The sequence below is a fragment of the Emydura macquarii genome, unplaced genomic scaffold (genome assembly GCF_026122565.2).
Source record: "Emydura macquarii macquarii isolate MOO-44397 ecotype Brisbane River unplaced genomic scaffold, CSIRO-AGI_Emac_v2 contig_3295, whole genome shotgun sequence".
Lineage (NCBI taxonomy): Eukaryota > Metazoa > Chordata > Testudines > Chelidae > Emydura > Emydura macquarii.
Genome location: NW_027133432.1, coordinates 3,326,641 through 3,353,221, shown reverse-complemented (window position 1 = coordinate 3,353,221; position 26,581 = coordinate 3,326,641). Strand labels below are relative to the sequence as shown.

Sequence of the window (26,581 nt, the reverse complement as noted above, 5' to 3'; positions counted from 1 at the left end):
CGCATTGTAAGCTCTACGCTTGATAGTATTTGCAAAAATGAACCTAGTCTGTGGAGGTTGGACTAGGATTGAAACTTCCCCAACATTCAAAGAGGTTTGATTCTGGTACTATGGCTCTGGTCAATCTCAAGTGCATTAGCAGGTATTTGTCACACTGGGTGAAGCTTACCTGTGGTGCAGAGGGCTGGCTCAAGACCCTCCTGACTGCTTAAGCCCTGAACAGGGATTGGTTTGGGGGAACCTCAGGGGACCCTCTGCAGCCCTATTCACTGCAGGAAGACTTAAGGTAGATCAGTAAGGAATTCTGCATAGAGTGCGGGTCAAAGTAGGCGCTGCATCTGCATGTGTAGGGATTTATGTCGATAGCTACAATTTTGCTATTGCATACATTAAAAAACTAGGGCTCTAGCCACCTCATTAGCAGATTTTAGCTTACATTAATAAGGATACCCATATGTCACACTGACCCAGCAAACTCCACAGACATGATCCTCTATGCCGTTTCACCAATTTTAAACCTGTGAGCTCTATTAAAGTCAATGGGCGTGAAACTGGTGTATTAATGTGGAGAATCAGACCTTTAGTTTTAGCTTACATCTTCTTGATTATACAGACTAAGGAGCTGTTTACTGCACTCCAAGATATGTGAGGAGAACCAACTACAAAGAAACAATACAACAGAAAGTAGGCAAAACTTAGTATAGAAAAGACAGAGAACCCCCAGAGCTTCCAGCCTACAATTACTACACTTCATGTTGTAAACACATTACATATTAGTTGTAAATAGATAAAATAGGATGGTTGGCAGGTATGTTCTCACACCATTCAGAAGATAGGTGCTGGTAGCAATGAGAGCAGCCGAATGTATAATTCTCAGGCACTGGAAAGAGAAAATGGCTGAAAACAATGACAGACATTTCTTAAATGTTATAAACTTGGGATTTTTTATAACAAACTTGTGTTCTTAACATATTACTATCATGGAGATTTATGGAAATGGAAAAGATACAACAAAGAACAACTAGAATGGTACAGGGACTTGATTATCCTATCTGAAGCATCACGTGAGCTATGGATCCAGGTCACATAAGTGTAACTCCCATTAACTGCAGTTGGACCCATAATGTTTCCTGAAAAGAAAACAAACAAAAACTCTTAAGTATCTGAATTTATTCCCTCATCAATCAATGGAAAGTGATTTATTTCTGGTAAATCCAATACCGGTGGCAGAATAGACTTCTAAGAAGGGATCTCATTGGGGTATACAGACTTATAAAACGAAGTGAGAGGATAGCTATTTGGAGGCATTGTCAAATATAAGCGTAAGGGGACATGAACAAATAAAGAAAGGGTGAAGGACTCAAGCATTGTAGAAAGAATTTTTTCCCACAGATCAGGAAACAATGACCCAAGGTTTTATTATTTGCGTATAAATGAGTTATGTGAGCTTTTGGGAGGAAAATGGATTGTGAGGCATAATTGCTAGTTTGGAAGATAAAACCAACCTAGATTAACTGCAAAGCACTGAAGCACATGCTTAATTTTAATTTTAAGCATGTGAGTAATCCCACCCCTGTTCAACCAAGTACTCTAGATCGAGTGTCTTTCTGAGTAGGGATGGGACTGCTCAAGTACTTAAAGTCAATCATGAGCTTAAGTGCTTTGCTGAAAAAGGGCCTTAATCTTTGTCATAAAAGAATGAATGTATTTTATTTGAGCTGGTGTTCTTGTGAATATTTTAATTTTATTCTATGAGCACTTTGTTTTTCTTTTCCTATTTCACTGTAATATTCACTAGCTGTGTCTTGGTCATGGGGCCCCTCTTATTGCTTCCTTTCTTGCAGTACGTGGCTCACCTCGTGATTTGGTTATTAGAGACATAACTGACACTACAATGGGATTGTCATGGACAGCAGCTCCCGGAACAGTTCGTCGTTATAGAATAGTATGGAAATCACTTTACGATGGTCAGACTGGGGAGAAGACAATTCCTGGACATATAATAAATACTGTGCTGGAAAATTTACAGCCAGAGACTAAATATAAGATTTCAGTCTTTGCTTCCTACAGCAGTGGAGATGGAGCTCCTCTAGAAGGAGAGGCTACTACTGAAGGTAAGTGCAGTACAGCATAGCCACCCCCTAGAACAGCCTGAATTCTGACCTTGGGATAGTGTAATACTTATTATTCCACCCACAAACTCATGATGCTTCTATTAGTGCAACTTGCACTGAAAAGAGACTAGACCTTATTTTTATTAATCCCCTTCCTTAAAAAAAACAACCAAACCTTTGCCTATCTCGACTCAGTGAAGTACAGTTCCCCTCACTTTTTTTCTGAGCTATGGTTATTTATAATCATAAGTCATTTATATCTCATGGAACCAGATTCTGCTACACTTATTCATGTTAGGTTGTATCCTGTTCTGTAAGGAGTCCCACTGCAATTAATGGGGCTACTTAGAGAATAAACTACAGTTCAATGTGAGTGAGTGTGGCAGAATCTGGGGATAGTTCCTGGGGTTCTGTGGGTTGGAGGGTGTGGTTGTTGGGGGAGAAATCGGAGGAGAAAGGTGGCCAGGGTACAGAAGAAAAGCAGAGTATGTTTCATTAGGGTTAGTTAATTGTCCTGCCCTGTGATTTCCTCCTCTCTAGTCATAACCCTCAAATCCAGGCTCAGGTCAGTGGGTTTGAAATTGGCTACATATCTTACTCACAGTTCTAGATTTTTCTTATGTGACAAACACTGCATAGTATTAATCTTCCTGATGTTACAGCTGTTTGAAAGTGAACAGAGCAGATTGGAAAGACTAGATGACCCTTGCGTTCCCTTGTAAGCCTATGGTTCTATGATTCTATGACCAGTTCCAAACACTGAGAGAGGGTATTTCAGCATTCTCTAGCAAACTTCTCAGTGAAGTGAAAACCGACTCTGACTCTGGCATGCCAAGAATGCTGTGCCTTGCCAAAACTTAGGGTGGCATGCCCAGCTGACAGCCAGCTTCAGACATGCCTTCCATTCTGCTTCAGGTTTTTTATTTCACAGTGTTTGTTACAAGGCAGGAACATGACTTAAGAAGACAGGGTATGATAGCCTGGAGAGTGAAACTGAAGTGCTTTATGAAACATCATACTCTTCAGTACTGCTACTGCCTTAAGATTAGTAGTGGGACACTCCCAAAAGATTGGGATAGTCTATTGGTTTGGAGGTAACCACCCAATAGTCAGTACCTTATCAGAACTATCTGAACTTCTTCCATCTGAAAAACTGGGCTTCACAGGGAGTTTTGCCCATGTAAAAAAAAATAAAAAAATAAAAAAATCCCTCTTGCCCCAAAAAACCAAACATGTCACATCTGCAGCATTTGGCCCTTTATCACTAACATTTGGAAGTGCTGAACCCATTATTTAAACAATAGATTATCAAAAATGATTACTATGTAAAACTCCCTATTATGCTGGATTGCTGCATTGCATGAATTGCTCATTTTTTGTTCTGAAATGGAAAGCATAGTTATTTAAGCATAGCTGTTATGTTAATTTACTCCAGTTGGATCAGAAAGTTTTCATGGTGGCCTCTTAAAACTTCAAATGAACTCCTGTTTAATGATATATTGTAATATGTAAGGACAAATCATAGATGACAGCTGTAACACTTAATGTGTAGACATATTTGTACATATTTTTGTGTGACAAAGTAAACATTTATCCATATTTTTACACTGAAAAGTGTCACCAAATGCCAGGACTGTGAGAGTAGACGAAGAGACGGAGAATTCAATGAGAGTTTTATGGCAGCCTGCACCTGGGAAAGTTGTGAGCTATCGTGTGGTTTACCGACCAGTCAGTGGAGGAAGGCAGATGGTTGCAAAAGTACCAGCTACTTCCACAAGTACAGTGTTAAAACGACTTCAGCCTCTAACCAAATACAACATCACTGTTATTCCAATGTATAAATCTGGGGAAGGAAAACACAGGCAAGGAGAAGGAACAACAGGTAAGTATTTTATATTATTAAATGTGACTAAATAGTAAAAATCTTATGATTTAAAGTATTGATTGTAGGGCGTAGAAAAGCAATTGTATAGTAAGTAGGCCCAAGTGTTAGCTAGTCCCTTATTTACCAAATCCCCAAGACCAGGAATTAACAAAAAATGGCTACTGGTTGGGCATGGAGTTGGGACTGTTGAAAATTTTACCTATGTCATGGCCTGATTGTTGCCTGGCCTGATTGTTGCCTCCTGCTATTTGAGGTTGGGTTATACCTCTTCTGTTAGAGCAGTGGACCTGTTCTGATGGCCAGTCCTCAGAAGTTAATGGAACATAAGTGTTTCTGGAAGGTTCTGTTAGAGAATATTGTTTCTTCAACAGACCACTTCTCAGTGTGGTTTGTTAGGACTTTGTAGTTTGTCTTTTGTTGTCAGGTATTCATGAAGTGGCCTCTAGGCATCCTATTCCTTGGCATTGTTCTCCTGGGTGACCATGGTTTACAGTGATCTACAATAGCTGAAACAGGAGGGAAGGAAACTAGAGAGTTACCCATGGAAGTCTGGCCATGGATAGAGTGGTTTTTTGGAGAAACAATATTTTCTGTCAGAGCCCTCTAGAAACAACAAAGCATGCATTAAAAGCCTTGATTATTGGATTTGTTCTGAGCAGTGGTGAGCATCATTAATCTGATCTGCCCTACTACAAGTGCTTATACAAGTGGTTAAATCTCTAAATGGCTTGAGACATGCCCCGGAGACACTGGCTCTCTCCCCTGTGCCACACTGCCACAGCGTAAGTACACAGGTTGGAGCCTTCTGAGTGTGACAGGAGGGAGCTGTCAGGGCACATTTTATAAAGGGCCTCAACTTTGGAATTTACTCCCTCCTTGGCGTGAAATAGCCTGAATCTTTTGACCTTCAGGACTTGCTGCAAGGCCCATCTCTTTACCCCTAAGGAGGAAAAGGCCTGATAAAGACGGGTGGTATTTGTAGGTGAGGGCTGTTGGGCCCAATTTAATTTCTGGTTGATAATTTTCTTATTTTCTGGTTTTGGGTTGAGAGGAAGCATCTGGTTTTGCCTCTCCTGGCTTGGTACTAGCAGTTATAGTAAGCAAAGCCAACACAAGCCTGAGATAGGTGCTTTTTTAATATTATTTTAAAATGAAATATACGCATACAATTAATAACCAACTAGAGTTGTACATGGGTTTTTTGCAGTAGTATTTATTAATATTTTAACACAGATAAGTGATCTAAATAATGGATTTTCCCCCCTTTGATCCTTGCAGCCTCTCCTTTTAAACCACCCAGAAATCTGAAAACTTCTGATTCCACTATGTCAAGCTTCAGAGTAACTTGGGAGCCAGCCCCGGGAGAAGTGAAGGGTTACAAAATAACTTTCCATCCCACAGGAGAAGATAGACTTGGAGAACTAATAGTTGGGCCATATGACAATACAGTTGTATTGGAGGAGCTTAGGTATGGCTAATAATTATTTTTTTATTTTGTGTTAATAGTTTAATTAATAGAAATAAAATGGCTCAGGTTATGAACAGTTGTACCATCTCTTCTTTACAGTAATGTGTTTATTAAAAAAGTATGTATTTTTCATGAAGGACACCCCTTTTCCTTAGTGTAATGCTGCTGTAGGGAAGGCTGCATTAGGGCTACTATGATACAAAGACTGGAAGGTAGGACAGAGTCAAGCATAAATAAGAAGAACCTTTAAGGGCAATTGGCTTCCAGGGCATTGGATTCCAATGTTTTCTCTGAGAATTCTCTGCAATCTCATGGGGGCATGTGAGAGAGCAAGATGGTGTGTGTGGTATTAATAGGGAAGCAGAGGACAAGACCATATTGTCCCAAGTTTTTAAGGTGTTTTTTTTTTTTTTAGCTAAACTCAAAGCAGTCTAGTTCAGTTCTGGATAGAGCTCTATGTTCATTATGGGGAAAGGTCAGAGTTTTAAAGGTGAAATTCTGAGCATGTCAGTCTCCTACATGAGCACTGTGATCTGCAGGTGAGCATCAGGAATTGGGTGCGTGGAAGGTGGGCATGCTCAGAATGGCACCATTAAAAATCTGGCTTCAAATGAACAAGCTATGGTATATAGTTACAGATCTGGAGCCAGCTACTCAGCTGGCATAAAGTGGGAGAGCTTCATTGACTTCAATGGAATTATGCCACATTATACCAGTTGAGGCACAGGACTCAGGGCTTTACATTTCTGGACCTTCTCCTCTATAAAATAAAATTGAGTAGCTCTCTTTAATATAGCAAAGGGCCACATTATGAAGTCCTTTCTTCCTCACTCAGATGCTACCTTAAGGAAAACTCTCACTAAAGTTAGGAGGTATGTAAGCATATGGATTTAGATATGTACTGTACCATATAACATAATATAATAACAGTCACTATAGAAATTGTGATCCTGCTTCACATGTGAGATATTTAAAAAGCAATCAAATCCACATTTAAAGGTCTAGTTTATTGATTGGTGAAATCTGCGTTTAGCTGACCAAACTGACTTGGTTTAACCATGTATTTTTTTGACTTTTGTAGGGCAGGCACTACCTATAAGGTAAATGTTTTTGGAATGTTTGAAGGAGGGGACAGTGCACCACTGGTTGGCCAAGAAATGACCACCCTTTCAGATGCTACTGTGATACCATTTTTATCCAGAGGTAAACCTGATTACTTTGAGGCAAATGGAGTATGTGTCTTCTGTTTTTTATTTTTTCAGATAGTTTTAGCATTTCCCTATCATTTTTAACAGAAGATGCTGCAATACATTTAACCAACAAACATTTATTCACAGGGTCTTCCACTTATTAAAAGGCCACTTCTGTTAAGCAGTGCTGATTACTCAAAACCAGGTTCACTGTATTTAGAAGCCATACACACCTATGTTCACTCAGACAGGGTCAAATGCTTGATCAGAGAGCGCTGCCCTCCATAAGTGGGGTAGTGCACACAGGGTGAAATTCCCCTCTGCACAGAGAGCCAGTACAGGTTCCTTAACCACTAGCATACTTAAAATAGGTCATAAGTGGGCATAGGCCTTTTGCTTGCTGTCTGCACAGGGATGAATTTCATTCCTAGAGAACTGTGCATGGGACTGAGGAACAGGACATGTAATGGCCAAGGCAGCTACTCTCCCTGGGTTGGGTATTTGGCTCGTGTATCTGGGTTGACTGGCCTTGCCCACCATACTCCATCCATGCCCTTGTGGAGCTGAGCTCCAGTTTGCGCAAGAAGGGATAAACATGTTTGCGAGGGACCTCTGCTTCCTTGTACTCTGCTGTGCTTGTGCGAACCATGGCATTTCTTCTCCATTTCAGGTCTGACAAGCCCCGCAGAGAGGGATAGAGGGTTTGGCCCTAAGTAAGAAGTCTAGTCTAACCACTGTCAAAGACCCCTCAGGAATTAATTTGATAAAAACCTACTTTTGACTGCCAACCATGGTATTCAATCAAACATATATTCTTTTTCCTAGCCTTTCTAAAGATACATTTTTTTATTCAATGCCCTCTTTCAGCACCATGCTATGGAAAAATAACATTCATTTTTTATAACTTTTATAAACAGCAGTTAGAAAATGCTGATGATATGCTTCAGTAAGCAGGTTTTAAACTATTTTTTGGGTTGCCATAAATTGAAGTACATTTTTTTTTGCAACAGGTAGGTAGAAAATCCTAATCTGTTTGCAATTACAAATGTTTTTACAACATAGCAGTGGTTGCTGGATTTGAAGAGGTGTTTACTGGTGTGAAACTAGAAAAATGGTATGCCTGAAATAGAATGCCTAAGAGAATTTACTGACCTTGGCCAGAAACTCTATCTAGAGGGTAAAATTGAGAGAGGTTACATAACAGCATGCTACCAGTGAAACAAGAGAGAAACTGTAGGAATTCTGGCAGAAAAATGATTACACCAGGCATATTTATTATGTTTGTATTACTGCAGCTACCATTCCTTTCTACAATGTTATATACTGTAAGCTAAGCTGTTTTACTAATGCATGAACTAAAGTCATAGTTACTATGAAAAATGAAATTTGTAGCTGGGAAAGTAAATTCTGTATGCAGTGGTACACTGTATATTTATTAAAATAACAAATACAATAATAAAGATAGTGTCTTTGCTAGAATTTTCAGGTGAGGGATTATGGGAGTTGGAAGAAAAGTAAAAGCCAAAGTAGTTTAATTGGTTAAAGGTACATGAAACTTCCTTGTTGAACGTATGCATGCTCAGTTTTGATCTAACAAGATTTTACTTAAACTCTACTCCACAACTATTTGTATTGTCCTGATTAAAGACTAGATCTATATTTTCTATGCAGAAGAGGATCATGCTTTTAAACCTTCAGGTACATGGAATAGTTAGGAGTCTACAGTATTGGATCAATTATGTGGAACATAGATGAAATCACAATATCTTTCAACTGTGATGAGTTTGGCTGATTTTTCTCAATGGGATTTCTTCCATATAAAGACCAGAAGCTATGATGGCAAGAAGCCAGAAAATATGCAGCTGGTAACTCAATCTCCAGGAAAAGAGAGAGAACAAGTTTTTTCCCCAAATGTCTTATAATAAGATCATTTAAATACTTGTATCTTTCTGCTTTGTATAAATGTTCTGTGATTTCCAATATGATGCAACTGAAATTATTCATATTTTTTATTCCATAGTTTGTAAACTGAGCGTATCTGAGATAACTTTCTTCCTTTTCAAAACATTGCAGCTTTGTATAAATGTTTGTTTTTGTCATCTCTATCTCTCTAGACTTGTGTTTGTTTTCATATCTTCCTCTAAATTGTGTTCTCTTTCTTGTTTTACATGTGCAAACTTCTGCACCATCTATATTAATTTAACTTATTTCTCTACAAATTGAGTGATGTTGTTTACCTGAATATGTTAATGATATGTACTATTTATTCTAGTGTATAATTGAAAACAGGACATTAGTTTAGCCCCTGAATCTAGATTAAAATAGTGTAAATCTGGATAATTTGAAAATGCTTGCATATTTTAATTTTTGAGTTTAGTTCATTCAAAACATAGGATTTGTACCACTGCCAGATTAGTCATTGTCTTAAACTTCTACTTCCTCAGGAATCTTTCCCATTAATAAAGATCAAGCTAGGTAATGCCTATTGTAGTAGGGTAAAAGCATTTCCATTAACCTTGACATGTCACAAGAGGTCACTCTGGGAGGGTTTGTGAAGAAATTAATAAATTGTACCATGGAAATAGTTAATGAATAGTGGATCAGTAGCTGGTATTGACAGGCCACAGAGCATCAGCGGATAATGTTAGAAGTACTTCAGTCAGTAAGTCAATTCAATGTATCTCATGTAGCATAGAAGAGGGTAGAAGAAAATAAAGTACATGTGAGGTTTAAGATGGGTAACGTTTTTTTTCTGATTGGTATGGCAGGCTTGGAGTGTGTTACCAGAGCAGAAGCTGATATTGTGCTGCTAGTGGATGGCTCATGGAGTATTGGGAGACCAAATTTTAAAACAGTCAGGAACTTCATTGCTCGTATTGTTGAAGTCTTTGATATTAGTCCTGACAAAGTGCAGATTGGTAAGTCTTGCAGATATAAGAGGGCTCTAGGCACATAGCTGTTCTATGACAATGTAGTAACCAAGGATAATTGCTTTTTTCAGCTCTTGCCCAGTATAGTGGAGATCCCAGAACAGAATGGCATCTAAATACTTACAGGTCCAAACAAACTTTATTAGATGCTGTGGCCAACTTACCATACAAAGGAGGCAATACTCTAACAGGTACATTACATTCCCATTGTTTTCCTTAAGCTATATTTAAAAAATGTTCCAGTAATTGACATAAATCACCTGGTCAGTATTATCAATGAGCTCAGTGCTGTGCATCATAAAAAATTCCCTGCCCAAGGTGCTTCCAGTCTAGTTTGTACAAGACTAAACCTGTTCAGACATACTAAGGTAAAGGCACAAGCTTGAGATATTGGGGAAATTTTCCTGAGGTTATCATTTAAAAAAAAAAGGGTGCTCAGCAGAAGTGTTGTTTAAGGGGGGATTTGGTGGAGGAGAATTTGGATGGATAAGGAATGTGATAGGTGAAATAACTGGGCATATGAAAAGAGGGGAAGGCAATTCCATGCAGAAGAAGTGGCCTGAAGACAAGTGTAAGGATAAAAAGGGGAGGTGTGGTGGGGATTTTGGCAGGAGGGAAGGGCATAAAACAGCAGGGAGGAAGAATAGGAAGTAAAGATGTTGGCAAGGGCAGAGGTGGTGCAGGTTCTGATAGGGGAGGATGAGAAGCTTGAATCTGGTATGGAAGATGGTGTGTGGCCCTTGAAAGGATGTAAAGAGGGAAGTGATGTGGTAAGTGATGACCATGGTGAAATATATTTGTTTGCCATTAACATATATTTGTAATAATGTACAGTGCTAACCTGTTACCTCTTTATGTCCCATTAGGAATGGCTTTGAGTTTCATCCTAAAAGACAATTTCAAACCAGAAGTCGGATTGAGGCCTAAAGCTCGCAAAATTGCTGTTCTCATCACTGATGGCAAATCACAGGATGATATAGAAGCTCCTTCAAAGAGACTCAGGGACGAGGGAGTGGAGCTTTATGCGATTGGTAAGTATTGTATGAAGAGAGAGAGTGAATGTAGAGATGAGTTGTAAAACATTGTAATAGATCAATAGTAATGCACTTGTATCCAGAGAATGTGATAGAAATTATGTTTTTCAGGGGGCTTAGCTGTATTATACTTCATTTAAGTCTTATTTATGTGTCATGTATTTAAGGTATTAAAAATGCGGATGAAAATGAGTTGAAGCAGATTGCAACAGATCCAGATGACACCCATGTTTACAACGTTGCTGATTTCTCCTTCCTCGTTAATATTGTTGATGACTTAACGGTTAATCTCTGTAATAGTGTAAAAGGCCCAGGTACGTCTTCCTTTTCAATTGAATTCGTCCTCTCCCACTTTATGTGCTTTCATATCTTGGCCTGAAAATTCCTTTCCATCGCTCACTGGGAACTGCCAAGGTTATCTGTTTTTTCAGCTACTAGCCGAAAGAAGCTTGTGTAGGCCACCTGGACTGCCTCAAATGGGTCCTTTCTTCCCTTTTGATAACAACTGTGTTTAACCTCAACTGGCATTATGTGGCTGTCTAAGTCTGCCCTCTTCCCAGGGTCTGGCACATGTGAAAGAGGTTGTTAGATGTGTCTACCCTTACACAGGGGGCAGGCTCTTAATGGGCTGAATGACACTCACTCAACCCAGGAAGAGTTTTAATAGGACTGCACAGTTGAATTGTGAAGTCTGGATGGCTGACAGTTCAGAAGCAAAGCTTAGCATGGAAGACAAGCCCCCCAAGATGTTGGTTCTTTCTATCAAATGTTAGTGTTCAGGGCGGGGTAGGAAGGATAGGGAACTTGCATAGGTCTGTCAGGGATGCTACTGCCTGTTGAACCACGTAGTAACGTGGTGGTGTGCTAACATCTACATTGCTGTTATAAGGGCTCCCCCGGTAAGGTGGGCTTTATTTCATAAACACCACCAAAGAGCAGCAGTTAATTTTCTTTCAAAGCACTTGAACTTGCGAGCTTCCTAATTAATGAACATCTCCCTTTGTTTGTTTCAATGCTGTAGGTGATTTGTCATCTCCCTCCAATCTGGTTACTTCTGAGGTGACACCTCGTTCTTTCCGAGTGAGATGGACAGCACCTCCTGAGAGCGTGGATAGATACAGGGTTGAATATAGCCCTGTTTCTGGAGGCACACCTCAGCAGGTTAGTACTTGAGTCTCTGATTGATCTGATCTTCTCTTACATATTGAAGTTTCTCTCATCCAGATTCTGCCAAAACAGCATGGTACCAATTTAAATTTTGTGTTAATCTGAAAGGATGCTGGTTATGTGTGGAGTGGGGTGAAATGGGAAAGGACTCCTGTCTCAAAGAGCGTGGAGGCATCTTACAAAAGGGCTATATTCCTGGCCATAAATAGCAAGTTAAATTCTTTTTGCTGAGTGTTTTAAAAACTTGACAGAAATGAAGTTCATACTACAGATGATCTTGGATATTTTAAAACTATGAAATCTGCAATTTAAAATACCTTAGAAAATACTTGGCTATATGGTGTTTCCTAGTAATTGCCATTGGTTTATACATCCACAATCACATGTTAATTTAATCAAGCCCATTAATGAAAACTGTCTGATCATACCAGCAACTAGAAGTAGTGGCTCGTTAGTACACCTTATTCTGGGTCATGGTTAAAAGGAAAAGGGATGGTGCGTTCTAGAGGTTATGAGACACTATTTAGGTTAGGGTCAGAGGATGGCATCTTAGAGCAAGGCTGTTAAATCTTTCCTTAGATCTGACTCAGGCTTTACTCAGCCAAAACTAGCACTTTCTTCAGAATTTGACCTTTGGTTAGGGCAGGTGCATCCATTCTGGCACATGTTGACTTTAAACCTTGCTTGTCCAATGGCATTTAATTCTAAAGACTTTCTGCTTTTTTGTTGATCCTTGCTGCTAATGTCAGTGCATACAGTACCCGTGCTCTACAAGTCTAGGTTTTCATTGGTGTCATACTGTCTAAATTATATTTCTAAAACAGAGAGGAAGAACTTGAATGACATTTCCAAGCATTTTCCCCATTCAAGAGAATAATGTGTACCATAAATACCAGTTGAGAAAGTAGGGAATCCTTTTAATCAAATTGTACAATGTCACACATATGCAACCCTATTGAAAAAATGTCTGCCTAAATCCCTACACCTTGCTTTTTCAAACATAATGGAGGCAGAATACTGAAAGATTAAACATGCAGAAGACTAAAGGCTGAATTTATTTCTAGTGTAACTCTATTGATGCAAGGGAAGAATGCAGCAAGCCTGAAGATGACTTTTTTGTAAATGAAATTAACATTGCTTTTATTTTTATGTAGTTCTATGTAAACCGAGCTGAAACTACTACAGTTCTGAGAAACCTGAAACCTGACACAAAATATGTTGTTAACGTGTTCTCTGTGGTAGAAGATGAAAGCAGCGAACCTCTAAGTGGAACAGAAACAACTTGTAAGTTATCATTCCAGTGGGATCAATGTGTTTAACAACTGGTGTGACACCAAGGATAGTCCTCCAGTAGAACACTTATTACTGTAGCACTTCTTGACAACATAAAATGATAGTTTGGTCCTTGAGCTGCCCATATAATCATGCCTGGAAAGTTGTGACCATAAGAGACAGCCGCAGGGCGGAAATTGTCTGCTCTGGCTCTGGCTTCCTTCCAAACATATAAAGATTCTGCTCTACTAGTCCTCTTTGGCTAGATCCCAGGAGACACATTCCAAGAAAGAGCTTATAAGCTCAGGGAAATAGTCCAGAAGTTGTCAAATACATGTCTTCATTCAATCTCGTGCACCTCCATACTCTACAGATCATTCTTGCTATTGGCAGCGAAAATGTTGTCTCAAATTGACTCTGATTTTGCAGCATTAATGTGTACCTGGTTCAGAGCAATTACATCAGTTTTGTGCCTATAAGCATAGATTGGCTCATGTTTCCACTATAAGCTGTTTAAATGATTGATTGTATCATGTATGTTGTTATTGAATACAAGATAGAGTGACATTCCTGAGCATGCTAAAATGTTGATCATTAGCAATTCACTTCTGTCTGTGTGATTCTCTACATTAGGCAGGTCATAAATTCCAAATTAATTTATTCACATTAGTGCTTTAAAATTTGTGGTGAATTGTTGGGGTTTTTTTTTCCTACTCTTTATGTAATTTTTTACAGAGTAAGAAAAATGTATAACAACAGAGTAAATAAAATAAATACAGAAATGTTCCCTTTACATGTACAAATCCAAAGCCAGTTTTGTTTGGGGTTGATAATCAACATTTAATATTAATTAAGGTAGAATTTTAGAATATTCAAGAATCTTCAAAATACACTTCAAAATGCAGCTTTGTCCTTTAGGAAGGGAATGTTAAAATTTTGAAAGTTAGCGTTATGACAGAAAATCCCTGGACACATTAAAAAAGACATGTCTGTTACTAATTCTCTAAGTTAACCACCACTTACAACAGAATCTATGGATTCCTTATTTCACTAACCCTGCACCTCCTTATTCCCAAGTACTGCTGGATGGTGGGTAATGCTAAAAGGAGGTGGAGTGGGCAGAAAAGTAATAAAAAAAGTGATTGAATAAAATGAATAATTTTATATTTTGACAGTGCCAATCACTTCAGTCAGAAACCTGTATGCTTATGACATTGCAACAACTTCCATGAGAGTGAGATGGGAACCTGTCAATGGAGCTACTGGTTATCGGTTATTGTATGACCCTATCAATGCCACAATACCAGCCACAGAAAAAGAGGTGTGGAAAATTGCCTTTGCTTTTCTGTCACTTCTCTCTCCCCTCTTCTCCCCCCTTTGCCCGCAAAAAGCTGTTAGATTTGCAAGGGTATCCCATAATAGTAAGAAAAATCTGGCATGTATTATGAAGTGCAGCACATTTACTGGAGTATTATACACAATGACATCAGTCAGGAAGTTGTAAATATAGTGTAAATCTTGGAAACAAAATTCTCTTTTAATTAAATCATTGTTTGCTTTTCTCTCTCTGCTCTCTTTTATTTTTCAACACCATGCTTGTCTCTTTCACATATGCAGATGCGTGTTGGGTCATCAGTGAATGACGTTCAGCTGGTAGACCTCATCCCCAATACTGCGTACACTTTAACTATTCATGCAGAGTTTGGCGATCTCAGCAGTGACCCACTCACCACTCAGGAAGTCACATGTAGGGGCTTTTTGAATTCTTGCCTTGGTTTTTTTTGTGTCAGCAATATCTAACTAACATTATATTTTAGCGGTGGGGGGAGGAGTGTAATTTATTTTGTCATTTTCTGTAGACTTTTTTCTCTAGGTATGGATTTTTCATCATTGCAAGGTTTTTGAGAGGTCATAAGGCCACTTTACCTGAAAATGAACTAATTAAAAAAAATGCAATATTGCTTCTCCTCCCAGCTGATTGAGGACTTGATAAAGGAAGGGCAATTCGGCTAACAACATGAAAACAGCAGATTACAGTGTATTTATTTTATTGTGAACATACTTATACCTGTTTTCAAAAAGATTTCATGTTTTAACAATTAAAGAGTAAGAAGGCTAAAGGTAAAGGAAAAGTTGGAATGTCTCATGTTACCTGTGGCTACTAAGAGCCAAATTCTGCTTGCTTTACTCACACCATTGAGTTCAGTGGGACTGCTCACCTAAATATAGCAACTAGGATTTGGGAGCCAAAAGGTTTATTTAAAAACAATAAACAAATTTGAAATGGTGTTTATTTAAAATGGCATTACCTGTACTTTCTAATTAAACCAGCCTCCTTTATATAGCATTGAAATTATGTTTTTGAGAAGGAGCTCTGCCTCTTTTTCAGCCAACATTGAGTAATTTTGAAATCAGTGACATGAACAAAGTGCAGGTCTTCAGCTATTGTGGTGGCAGGATAATTTGTGGAACTGATTCATCCCACGGCCAAAACAGGGATTCCGTTGGATACATTTTTGACTTTCTAAAAAAAAAATGATGCAAAAAGAATTTCTTTTCCACTTTGAGAGCCTTACTCGCCTTTTGAGAGCAGTATTTGTATATTATTGTTTTTATTTTACAGTACCTTTGGCTGGAGCAAAAAGCTTAAGGGTTAGAGACATTACTCACAGCAGCATGAATGTCATTTGGGATCCTGCCCCAGGCAAAGTCCGCAAATACCTATTGAGATACAAAACAACTTTGGGAGATGAACCAAAAGAGGTAGGTGGAAACCATTTTAGCAAGCAATTGAAAATAGTTTTACTTTAAGAAGCCTAAAAGTAATATTAAAAACAGCTAGTGAAAACAAAGAACATCAGTTCTTGGCAACTGCAATATCATTAAAAGGGTATTGACATCTTGGGAGCTTTACAAGCCTGGCTTGGAATTCTTCCCCTGATCCTCTTGGTTCCACAAAGAGACTGGAAAAGCCCCTTAGCTGGCCAAAGGAAATTCCTGTGGAGCAAGCACTGGAGGCCCTGCTGCCCATAGACAGACTGGCTAGGGTAACTTAGCCAGGCTCCCTAAGTGTGACTACTCCACCCTTGGAACAGCTCCAAGTCAGGAGGGCACATAGGTGGCTTAAAGCCATTTTAGCCTCCTATGGCCCTGGACTGCAGCTGCATGTGCCGCAGTTCCAGGAGGCACGGCACCCAATTACACTGCTGGAGCCATTTGCTCTGACTCATGCACAAGCTGTGCATATTGGTACCAAGGGAAGGTAACTTAACCTAATTATTTAGGTGTTTCTGGAAACTTTATAATGAAGTACATTGTCAAAAGGGCTGAGGCTCTTTTTGCAGGTGCAGTTTGCATCTGTATTTTGGTACATGGATTGTCATAGAATAGTAGGGCTGGAAGGGACCTTGAGAGGTCTTCTAGGCCAGTCCCCTGCACTCAAGGCAGGACTAAGTATTGTCTAAACCATCCCTGACTGGTGGTCACCTCCTCTTAAAAAACTCCAGTGACGGAGATTCCACATCCACCTTAGGCAATTTATTCCAGTGCTTAACTATCCTGACAGTTAGGAACTTTTTCCTAATGTCCAACCTAAACCACCCTTGCTGCAATTTAAGCCCATTGCTTCTTGTCCTGTCCTCAGTGGCCAAGGAGAACAATTTTTCTCCCTCCCCCTTGTAACAATCAATTATGTACTTGAAACCTGTTATCATGTCCCTCCTCAGTCTTCTCTTCTCCAAAATAAACAAAACCAGTTTTTTCAAATCTCCCCTCCTAGGCCATGTTTTCTAGATCTTTAATCATTTTTGTTGCTCTTCTCTGGATTTTGTCCAATTTGTCCACATTTTTCCTGAAATGTGGTGCCCAGAACTGGACACAGTACTCCAGCTGAGGCCTTATCAGAGCGGAGTAGAGTAGAAAAATTACTTCTCATGTCTTGCTTATAACACTCCTGTAATACATCCCAGAAGGATGTTTGTTCTTTTTGCAACAGTGTTACACTGTTGACTCATATTTAGCTTGTGAGCCACTCTGACCCCCAGATCCCTTTCCACAGTATTCCTTCCTAGGCAGTCATTTCCCATTTTGTATCTGTGCAACCGACTATTCCTTCCTAAGTGGAGTTCTTTGTATTTGTCCTTATTGAATTTCATCCTATTTACTTCAAACTATTTCTCCAGTTTGTCCAGATCATTTTGAATTTTAATCCTATCCTCCAAAGCACTTGCAACCCTTCCCAGCTTGGTATCATCTGCAAACTGTACTCCCGACACCATTATTTAAATCACCGATGAAGATATTTAACAGATCCAGACACAGAACTGATCCCTGCTGGACCCCACTTGATATGCTCTTCCAGTTTGACTGTGAACCACTGATATCTACTCTCTGAGAATGGTTTTCTAGCCAGTTATGCACCCACCAGACAGTAGCTCCATCTAGGTTGTATTTCCCTATTTTGTTTATGAGAAGGTCATGTGAGATAGTATCAAAGCCTTACTAAAGTTAAGATATACCACATCTACTGCTTCCCTCTATCCACAAGGCTTGTTACCCTGTTGAAGAAAGCTATGAGGTCAGTTTGACATGATTTATTCTTGACAAATCCATGCTGACTGTTACTTATCACCTTATTATCTTCTAGGTGTTTGAAAATTGATTGCTTAATTATTTGCTCCATTGTCTTTCTGAGTACTGAAGTTAAACTGACTGGTCTGTAATTCCCTGAATTGTCCTTATTCCCTTTTTATAGATTGGCACTATATTTGCCCTTTTCCAGTCCTCTGGAATCTCTCCTGTCTTCCATGACTTTTTGAAGATAATCACTAATGGCTCAGATATCTCCTCTGTCTGCTCCTTAAGTATTCTAGGATGTATTTAATTAGGTCTTGGTGACTTGAAGTGAACTCTAGGTGCCAGTTACAGAACTTGCTGCTCAAACTACTGATTTTGCACCTACAATCAGGTAGTTAGAGATACAAGTACCCAGATTTGCACCCACAGTTCAAATGTGAATGCAAAATGGTAGATATAAATTGCACCCCAAAAAGGAGTGCAAAATTATCCCAGAATATTTTGGTCTTTTTTGTTGTACGTATATCTACAATATATTAATGTGCATGTCTAGGAACAGAAACTTAACTATATATCAATTTACAATTCTGTTGCCGTTATTTTGCTTTCTAGGTGGAAGTTGATAAATCAAAAACAAGCACAGTTCTTCCTAGTCTTCTCTCACAAACTCTGTATGATCTACAACTTGTTGCAGTATATGATGAAGGAGAGTCTGCACCAGTAGCTGCTCGAGCCACCACTTGTAAGTTGTGGGAACATTTAATTTAACTCTGCTATTAAATATGTTTTCTTAGATTCTGTTTAAGCAAAATGTGCTGCGTTTGGGTATAGAATTTAGGCAGCAATATCATTTAAGCCATTTCCTAACCTTCACTTTGGGAATTCTAAGCGCTTATTATTAAGTATGATGATAAGAGGGCAGAATTCTGCCCTCTGGGACATATGCAACTCCTGAAGCTGTCTAGTGGGATAAGGCATAGCATTAGGAATCAGGACATGTGGGTTCTGTTCCCAGTACGGTGACCAGATAGCAAGTGTGAAAAATTGGGGCAAGAAAAAGCCTGAAATATCAGGAGTGTCCCTATACAATCAGGACATCTGGTCACCCTGGTTCCCAGCTTTGTCATTGATAAACTATTAGTCTCACATAAACCTCCATTTCCTCATCTGTAAAATGGGAATAGCCCTCTGTCCTTTTATAAAAACTTTGATCCTACCCAGGGAAAAGAAATCTGATACTGAAAGGTTTTTTAACCTAGCGAATTTTTATCAGTGACAGAAAAAGCAGCTCATCATGGGAAGTGGTGGATGCTCGATCACTTTAAATCCTTCTCCTTAAATCAAGATTGCATGTCTTCCCAAAAAGATATGCTCTCATTCACCCACAAGATATTGGGCTCAATGCAGGGATTCCTGGGTGAAGTTCTAAGGATTATTTATGCAGGAGATCAGACTAGATGGTCATAATTATACCTTCTGGGAAATCTATGTGCCAGAACTTCAGCTGCTATGAATTGGTGAAGTTCTGCTGAAAGCAGTGGAGCTGTGCCAGTTTATATCAGCTGAGAACTTGGCCATATGAAAGACAAAATTCTCTGTAGAAGTGCTGAGTAATAGTACAATTTATTTTTATTAAAGTAATTGGAAATAGCGTGACTGGGAGCAGACTCTCTTGCATAGAAAGTTCTTTATGAATGCAGCTTTGTGGTTGCGACCATTTTTAGTTTATAAGCTGTCTCTTTTTTTGTTTGTTTGTTTATTTTGAGAAGTACTTTTCCTTTCTTCATTACAGTGCCTGTACCAGCACCAGTCAATCTCAGACTCTCAGAAGTAACCAAACAAAGTTTCAGAGGCACTTGGGACCATGGAGCCCCTGATGTGGCTCTCTATAGAATCACCTGGGGACCCTACGGTGGAACAGAAAAGCTAGAGGTAGGAATGAATAGTTAACATGCAGTTTTCTTTTGGATGCTCTCAGAGCTGTCCTTTTTACCTGAGATTAAATTAGTAAATGGTCTCATTCTTGGAAACCCTCCCATTGACTTCAGTGGGAATTCCATGTGGAGAGGCTTTCAAGATCTGCTCCAATATTTGCAATCAACTAAAATGTCACCATGTAAAGAAAAATGCACAGTTATCTTCTTTCTCCACACCCACCCCAGACCATCCTAAACGGTGATGAAAATACTCTGGTTTTTGAAAATCTCAACCCGGACACCCTATATGATGTCTCAGTTACTGCCATCTATCCTGATGAATCTGAAAGTGATGACTTGATTGGCAGTGAGCGGACATGTAAGTAATCAATTCCTGAAAGGAATAATGTATATTATTATTATTAGCTATTAAATTAGAATTAAAGGCATACATGCAATATTTCTCAAAACTACTTGTGCTTTTTCCTAGTACCTGCAGTACGTCCAACAACAGCAGGTAAGAACCTGTATTCACAGGTTATTTAATGAAGTAATAATTCCCATTTAAATCTGAACAGTGTATTTATGACAATATTCTCATCTTGTTAATAAATATAAGTGTGTATTTGGAATGATATAAACATATGGTTAACACATGCTTTATTATTTTACAAACATTCCAGTTAAGTTCTCTTGGTTGTATTCTGATAACTGTGGGCCAAATTCTGCACATGCCTGGCTCAGTGAAGCCAGCAGCATCCTGGCACACAACTGAGTACAGAATGTGGCCCAGTGTTTGAACTGTGTGCTTACCCTGTGTTTCCAAACTTCACATCAGCACCAAAGAGCAGCCCACGAAACCTTCAGGTGTACAATGCGACTTCCAATAGCCTGACTGTAAAGTGGGATCCAGCCAGTGGCCGGGTGCAGAGATACAGGATCACTTACCAGCCTACAACTGGGGATGGCACTGAACAATCGGTAACTAATTTTTGTAATTATTAGATGATGAAAAACAAATTTGACCATGTAGTTCTTAAGATTAGTATGTCAGAACAATTTAGTTTCAAATCAGAGCAGTGCAGATATAAATCAGAGACATTTTTAGATGAAGCTTTATGTTCAAAATAAATATGTGTATTTGTGTATTAAATATAACATTTCCAAGCTAATATGTTTTTATGGGGAAAAAAACTGGCCACATTTAATGTCCATTTTCTTGAGATTCTCCTGCATTCCATTATCTGAAGAGATCAGAGAATAAAGTAAAACTTGCCTTATTCCTGCATTAAATATGTACAAATCAAATAAAAATATTGGAATACAAGCCCTGGAGAAATGTGACTCACAAATGCTAATTATGGAAATAGATCTGTTCGCTCTTCCAGTTCAGGACTTGTCAGAGATTTTCACTGTGTGTTTCACATGCTAATAGAGGGTCTGTCATGTGGACCATCTGTTCTAGTAGCAAATGAGTAACATCTCTGTTAAAGCAACTGCTAATGTGAGAAAGTAATATTAGGAAAGTATTGAAGGTAATTCAGCTTCTTTTAATGTGATTTAGCAGCTGTAAACAAGGAAGACAGCACCATGTGACCAGCTTCCCATGGACCACCAGCTAGTACTCAGTAGACCATTGGTGGCCCACACAGCACACTTCGGGAACCACTGATCCATCCTGTCTCATAGTCACCCAGTTTACATGAAATGTATGCTACTAAAACCACCCCCTGTTGATTAATAGTAGGGCCAATTGATTGACTACGCTTGTGGTTCATTACGAAAAATGTTCAAAATAACCAAATTTAGCCAGATTTATTGCTAAAAATCAGTAACAGTACAGGAAAGAGTTACTTATGTTACCAGTCCTTCCAGGAAGCTGTTTCTTGCATGTCTGTTCACCTTACACAGAAAGTGCTACCAAAATAGCACCCACCCCCAAACTAGCTGTATTTATAGTAGACCTGTTTACAAGTTAAAAACACTTCCCATGTCACCCAAGATTAAAATTCACAATCAGTATTTTACCTTGTTTTTCTAATATCACAATGTACCCGTTATCTTTTGTTTTTGAACAACCATTCAAAACCGGTTGGGCATTGAGGGCATTCCGTACCTTATACTAGGATAGAACACCATGTATCTTGATTTTGGCAGGGTTTATGCCAAACACCACATTTAGCTTTGCAAGAGATGTATATATTTTCACATAAGTGGGAAGAGTGAACCTAATGAAACTTAGTGTAAGGTGTTAATGTTGATATATATCATAATTTATATAATATTAATGTGATGTGTAATACATATCGTTATGGTGTTCAATATGTATAACGTTGACTGTAATAGGAAACTGTTGCAGTGATTACCATCAGATTCAAAGTCCTTAGAAGAAAGCCACCAACATTTGGCTCAGTATACTAATCTGAGAGCCTATGTGTTCAAAAGCGTATCAAGGCAATATTTACTTTAAAATTGGGTGGATGTTTTCACATCCAAGTTTACTTTTCTATGAACAGCATGTATTTGAGCTGAATGTGAAATATGTGTTTCTTTAAAAACCCAAACCAATGTCAATAAGCTGCAAGGTATGTTAGAAAGGCCTAGCAATATCTGTAAGGACTTAACAAAAAGGGGGTGTGTTTACAAGAGTCAGTGCAGCTATAGTGAAAAGTCAATAAACAATAGAGAAAAGTGATAAGGTCAATTAAACAGGGAATGATTTGCCAAGAGGGACTGTGATCGGTAACTGGTGGTTTTCAAGTGAGACAGGACAATAAGAGGCATTCCGTGGAAATCTATGAATACTCTGTCCTCCAGTGATGCAGGGGTTGGATTAGATCAATTATTCTTCCCCATCAAGAAAGCAAGGCTGTAGGGGATTGGGAGAAGAGCTCATCCAAGAGGAGGCCTCCTCCTATAGAGTGTTCCACAGAATGAACATATTGAGAACCACTGGACCAGTGACGACCCAGGTGGCCCTTTCCAAACCTCACATTTATATGATATAATGTATATTCTGGATTCAAGGTACATTGATCTACAAAATCCATATTTGCTAATGATTACCAGCCATATGGCAGTAATTTCTTCACTACCTTTTAGATGTAGATATTTGATTAAACTGCTGGGACTATTGGATTATATCTGTGCCTCATCTAAAACTTTCAAAGCTAAATTTTCAAAAAGGGGCTGTAGGTTGCTCTGAAAGACTGGTTGGTTGCCAAACAGCCCCATGACCAGGGAAGAGCAAAGGTGGCTTAAAGCCACACCTCAGGATCTGGGCCAATACCAGTGACTTAGGGCCAGATTTGTAAAGGTATTTAGGCAGCTAAAGATGGAGCGGTATTTTCAAAAGTGCCGGGGTACCTAACTTCCAACAGGAGTTAGGCAGGCTCCTAGGCATTTATGAAAATCCTACTAGGCACTTAAACACCTTTAAAACGCTGGCCCTTAGTAACTACATATGAATAATGAGGATTTAAACCCATTATTTAGATTTTTTGTTTCATTAGCATATGCTAAAGGTGGTTCCGCTAAAGATAGTAGATTACCCTGAAATTTAGAATATGTCCATGGATGGGTCCTAGATTAAAAACATCTGGATTTCAGTAAAATGTCCAGATGTCTAAATGCTTACTCTTTATGAGCGTTCTCCATTTTCAACAGATTCTAACTGCTGTGGCATAAAACATCGGAATTCAGTAGACTGTTAAAAAATGTACAAATTTTACAAGGAGATTGTTAGGCTGCCTTGAGCAATGTATAAAAACATTGATTTCATGCAATTAAAGAAAATTGAGACTGCTAGAGTGGTGCCATTCTAAAGTCACTGTAAATCTTGCCTAAATATGGTCTGACAAGGATTATAGTCACAAGGTTAACTGTCTAAGTATAACCAAGGTAGATGGTTTATTATACTTTTTGGATCAAAGCAAAAATGTTTAGGACATTTCTTGAATCAACATGCAATGAAATGTGTGAAAATGAGGCTAGAATTCCATTATTTTAATATTATACAATTGTTTATGTTTTAGAGTTCTACAAAGTGTAATAATGTCTTGAAATGCACCTGAGAAAGGGGCATGATGAGCCTGCTCCAAAGCTCATTGAAGTTAATGGAAAGCTTTCCATTGATTTCAATGGGCTATGAATCAGGACCAGCATGGGAAGAAATAGCTCTGCATTGGCACTAAAAGGATTGAAGGTCGATATATAATTGTTACATACAAGTTTGGAAATCTTTTTAATAATGCTGGCTTTGTGTTACTGTAGTCTTTTAAAACCAACCTTAATTAATATGCTATACTGAGCTGAACATAATTATTATTTTATTTGTTAGTTGGCTTTCAGGGCATGACAGTAGCAATGCACCATGTAGTATATACAGTATTTTACAGTGTGTATCAAATACTTACAATCTTTGCTATAGCAGTAGATCTTGGCAAAGGACTGATTTTAATGGTTTGCTTTTGTCTTACTCCAGACCACAATAGGAGGGAGGCAGAACAGTGTAGTGCTACAGAAGCTGCAGCCCGACACGCCATACACTATTACTGTGTCATCTATGTATGCGGATGGTGAAGGAGGACGGATGACAGGCAGGGGCAAGACCAGTAAGTAACATAACTGTCTGTGGTGCCTTCATTACCAATGGCTATGAAACCACATTGATACTATGCACTGGAGACCAGCAGAATGACTAGTTTTGCTGGGGGATGGGGACGTCTCATACTGTGGAATTTATGGGGTGTAATCCACCTCATTTTGTCCCTACCCCACCATTTCAAAACATCTGAAATCTTCTCTCCTGCCAAAGGTGCAGGAAGGGTGCTTCATAGCATGTGTGCTCCATGCCCTGTGTTAACTGTAGTGAATTTGCCGGTGAGGGCAGGAGAGCGAGGGGAGGGGCCGGTGTACTCCAGAGGACCGGGCAGAGCTGGAGAGCTCCAGAACAGCAAGGCTGTTGGGTTGCTGGACTTGGGGGCACCAGGGGCAGCTGCCTCCCTCAGTGTGGGAGATGCTGGGGGGTTGCCCGCAGAAGTGGAGCTTGCCCTGGGGAGAGCTTGCCTTGATATTTCATCTCTCTTGTTCCTTCCCTGAGGTTGAAGGGGGATGCACCCTCTGCTTGGTCAGTGCCAGCTCTGCTGGTTGCTGAGCCCTCTGGGGCGGCTGAGTTCCATTTGTTGAGGGTCTCATGCTTTTTAGGCATGACTTTGCAATGTCTACCCCAGATGCCATGGGGTTGAGGGACTGCTCCCCCCCCATGGAGAGTGGGGTTAGGGGCAAACAGAAGAGAGTGGTGAAGAATGGGGGATGGTTTGGGGGCTACTCAGTAAGGGGAGCAGGGGCAGTTTGAGAAGTGGGGCAGAGGATGGGGCAGGTTGGGCAGGGAAGAACTGGGTAGTTCTGGGGGTAGGACAGAGATGGGGGAAGGGCAATTTGGGGGCTAAGGGTGAGAAGAACAGGGGGCAGAGTTATTTGTAAACAAGGACAGTCAGCACCATGTGACCAGCTTCCCATGGACCACCAGCTAGTGCACTGTAGGCCATTGGTGGTCCATACAGCACAGTTGGGGAACCACTGATCAAGCCCATCTCCTAGTTACCCAGTTTACCTGAAATATATGCAACTAAAACCACCCCCTATTGATTAATAGTATGGCCAATGGATTGACCGCACTAATGGATCATTATGGAAAATTAGGGGCTGAAGGCAAGAGGAAGGGGGCAGGTGGAGAAGATGATGTTAGGGTTTGGGCAAAGGAGTCAGAGATTCTGGAATCAGCAACACAGCTGTTTGTGGGAGAGGGTGCCATGTATGTTTCTGTTGCCCTGCTGTCTCCACCTAGCTTTACATGCCCATAAGCACAGGGTAAGTGGGTCCTCCCATTGCCCTCTTCCACACACACTTTGGTGGAGACTGCTCATGAACTTAACTTCTGGGAAGGAAAATGCTGGAGGACAGAGCTCTTGCAGGGAAGGGGAAATGGCAGTCAGTCTCCAGTTGAAGTGGTTTGTATAAGGGGGATGGCAAAGGAGCAGGAGGTCTCCTCTGTGTGGAGCTGGTCCCCTCTCTGCCTGCCCTCTTCATTTAGTTTTGGTAAAGGGGATTGTGTGTGTCCCAGCTTTTGTTTCTCTGCAGAGATAGGACTGATTCTGCAGGGATTGAAACCAGTTTGGGGACCAGAGGAGATTTGCATGTGAACTTTCCAGGCATTCGGGTGGCAGGCGGGGGTGGTGTTGTGAATTGTAACCAGGCACTTTGTATAAGGTTGGTGTGTTTTCAGTGCCCTTTCATGATAGCTCCTTCCTGAAGTATGTAACCAAATATTTACTGTTGCAACAAGTTTTCTGATTGCTGACATGTAACTGCTGTGCCACACAATCTGGCCCTGACTGTTGAGATCAAACCAGCATTCTTAAAAGAAAGGATAAGCCAAATGTTCCTGTGGTGATCTGGGCTGGACGGATAGAAGTTGCTGTTTCAAAACTGAATTCATAGGGTTAACTTCACCCATGACAAAAATTGCAAAAACCCACTTTGAGGAATGTCTGGGGAAAAACCGCTAGGAAAACACAAGATTGCTAACTGCATGAATCACAGTATGTAACATTGCGTCTGGGTGCCACAGGTGCAGATTGCTTAGCTTAGAAAGCTGCCTTTTTGTCCTGTGATGGTGATTTTGTTGTAGTGAACTTATGAGAACTGTTATGAAAAATAGAGGAAATAATCACAATAAATGCTCCAGAAATAATCTGATTTTTAGATGTTTATCTTTCAAAAGATCCAAGAGTTTCCTAGAACTGGTTAGGCCCCTGGACTCATACTGAAAGTTGCCCCCTCCATTGAAATCTGAAATGGTACCCTTGCAAAGATGTCTTTAAATGGACTATTATTAACCCTAGATTTATTACGTTCTCTGTCAGTGACTTTAGTTCACTCTTGAAAATTGGCCCTTATAACTATATTTTGAGATCATGCTATTTTATGATGATTGTGATGTACCTGTTTTTATCCTGCGATACAGAGC

The 26,581-nt window shown here is 39.7% G+C and overlaps 1 protein-coding gene across 2 annotated transcripts in view; it reads left to right on the top strand.

Moving 5' to 3' along the window:
* The window catches only part of COL12A1 (collagen type XII alpha 1 chain), a 128,984-nt gene that overhangs the window by 48,104 nt on the left and 54,299 nt on the right, over positions 1-26,581 (top strand). For both annotated transcript variants that reach the window (XM_067532701.1, XM_067532702.1), the window contains 19 exons: positions 1,845-2,114; positions 3,730-3,996; positions 5,278-5,467; positions 6,549-6,670; positions 9,426-9,575; positions 9,659-9,778; positions 10,454-10,618; positions 10,789-10,935; positions 11,643-11,782; positions 12,943-13,072; positions 14,236-14,381; positions 14,678-14,807; positions 15,684-15,823; positions 18,248-18,377; positions 19,428-19,567; positions 19,798-19,930; positions 20,042-20,068; positions 20,390-20,532; positions 24,035-24,164. In XM_067532701.1, coding sequence (XP_067388802.1) covers positions 1,845-2,114; positions 3,730-3,996; positions 5,278-5,467; positions 6,549-6,670; positions 9,426-9,575; positions 9,659-9,778; positions 10,454-10,618; positions 10,789-10,935; positions 11,643-11,782; positions 12,943-13,072; positions 14,236-14,381; positions 14,678-14,807; positions 15,684-15,823; positions 18,248-18,377; positions 19,428-19,567; positions 19,798-19,930; positions 20,042-20,068; positions 20,390-20,532; positions 24,035-24,164 — 2,820 coding nt within the window. The remainder of the gene's footprint in view (positions 1-1,844; positions 2,115-3,729; positions 3,997-5,277; positions 5,468-6,548; positions 6,671-9,425; positions 9,576-9,658; positions 9,779-10,453; positions 10,619-10,788; positions 10,936-11,642; positions 11,783-12,942; positions 13,073-14,235; positions 14,382-14,677; positions 14,808-15,683; positions 15,824-18,247; positions 18,378-19,427; positions 19,568-19,797; positions 19,931-20,041; positions 20,069-20,389; positions 20,533-24,034; positions 24,165-26,581) is intronic.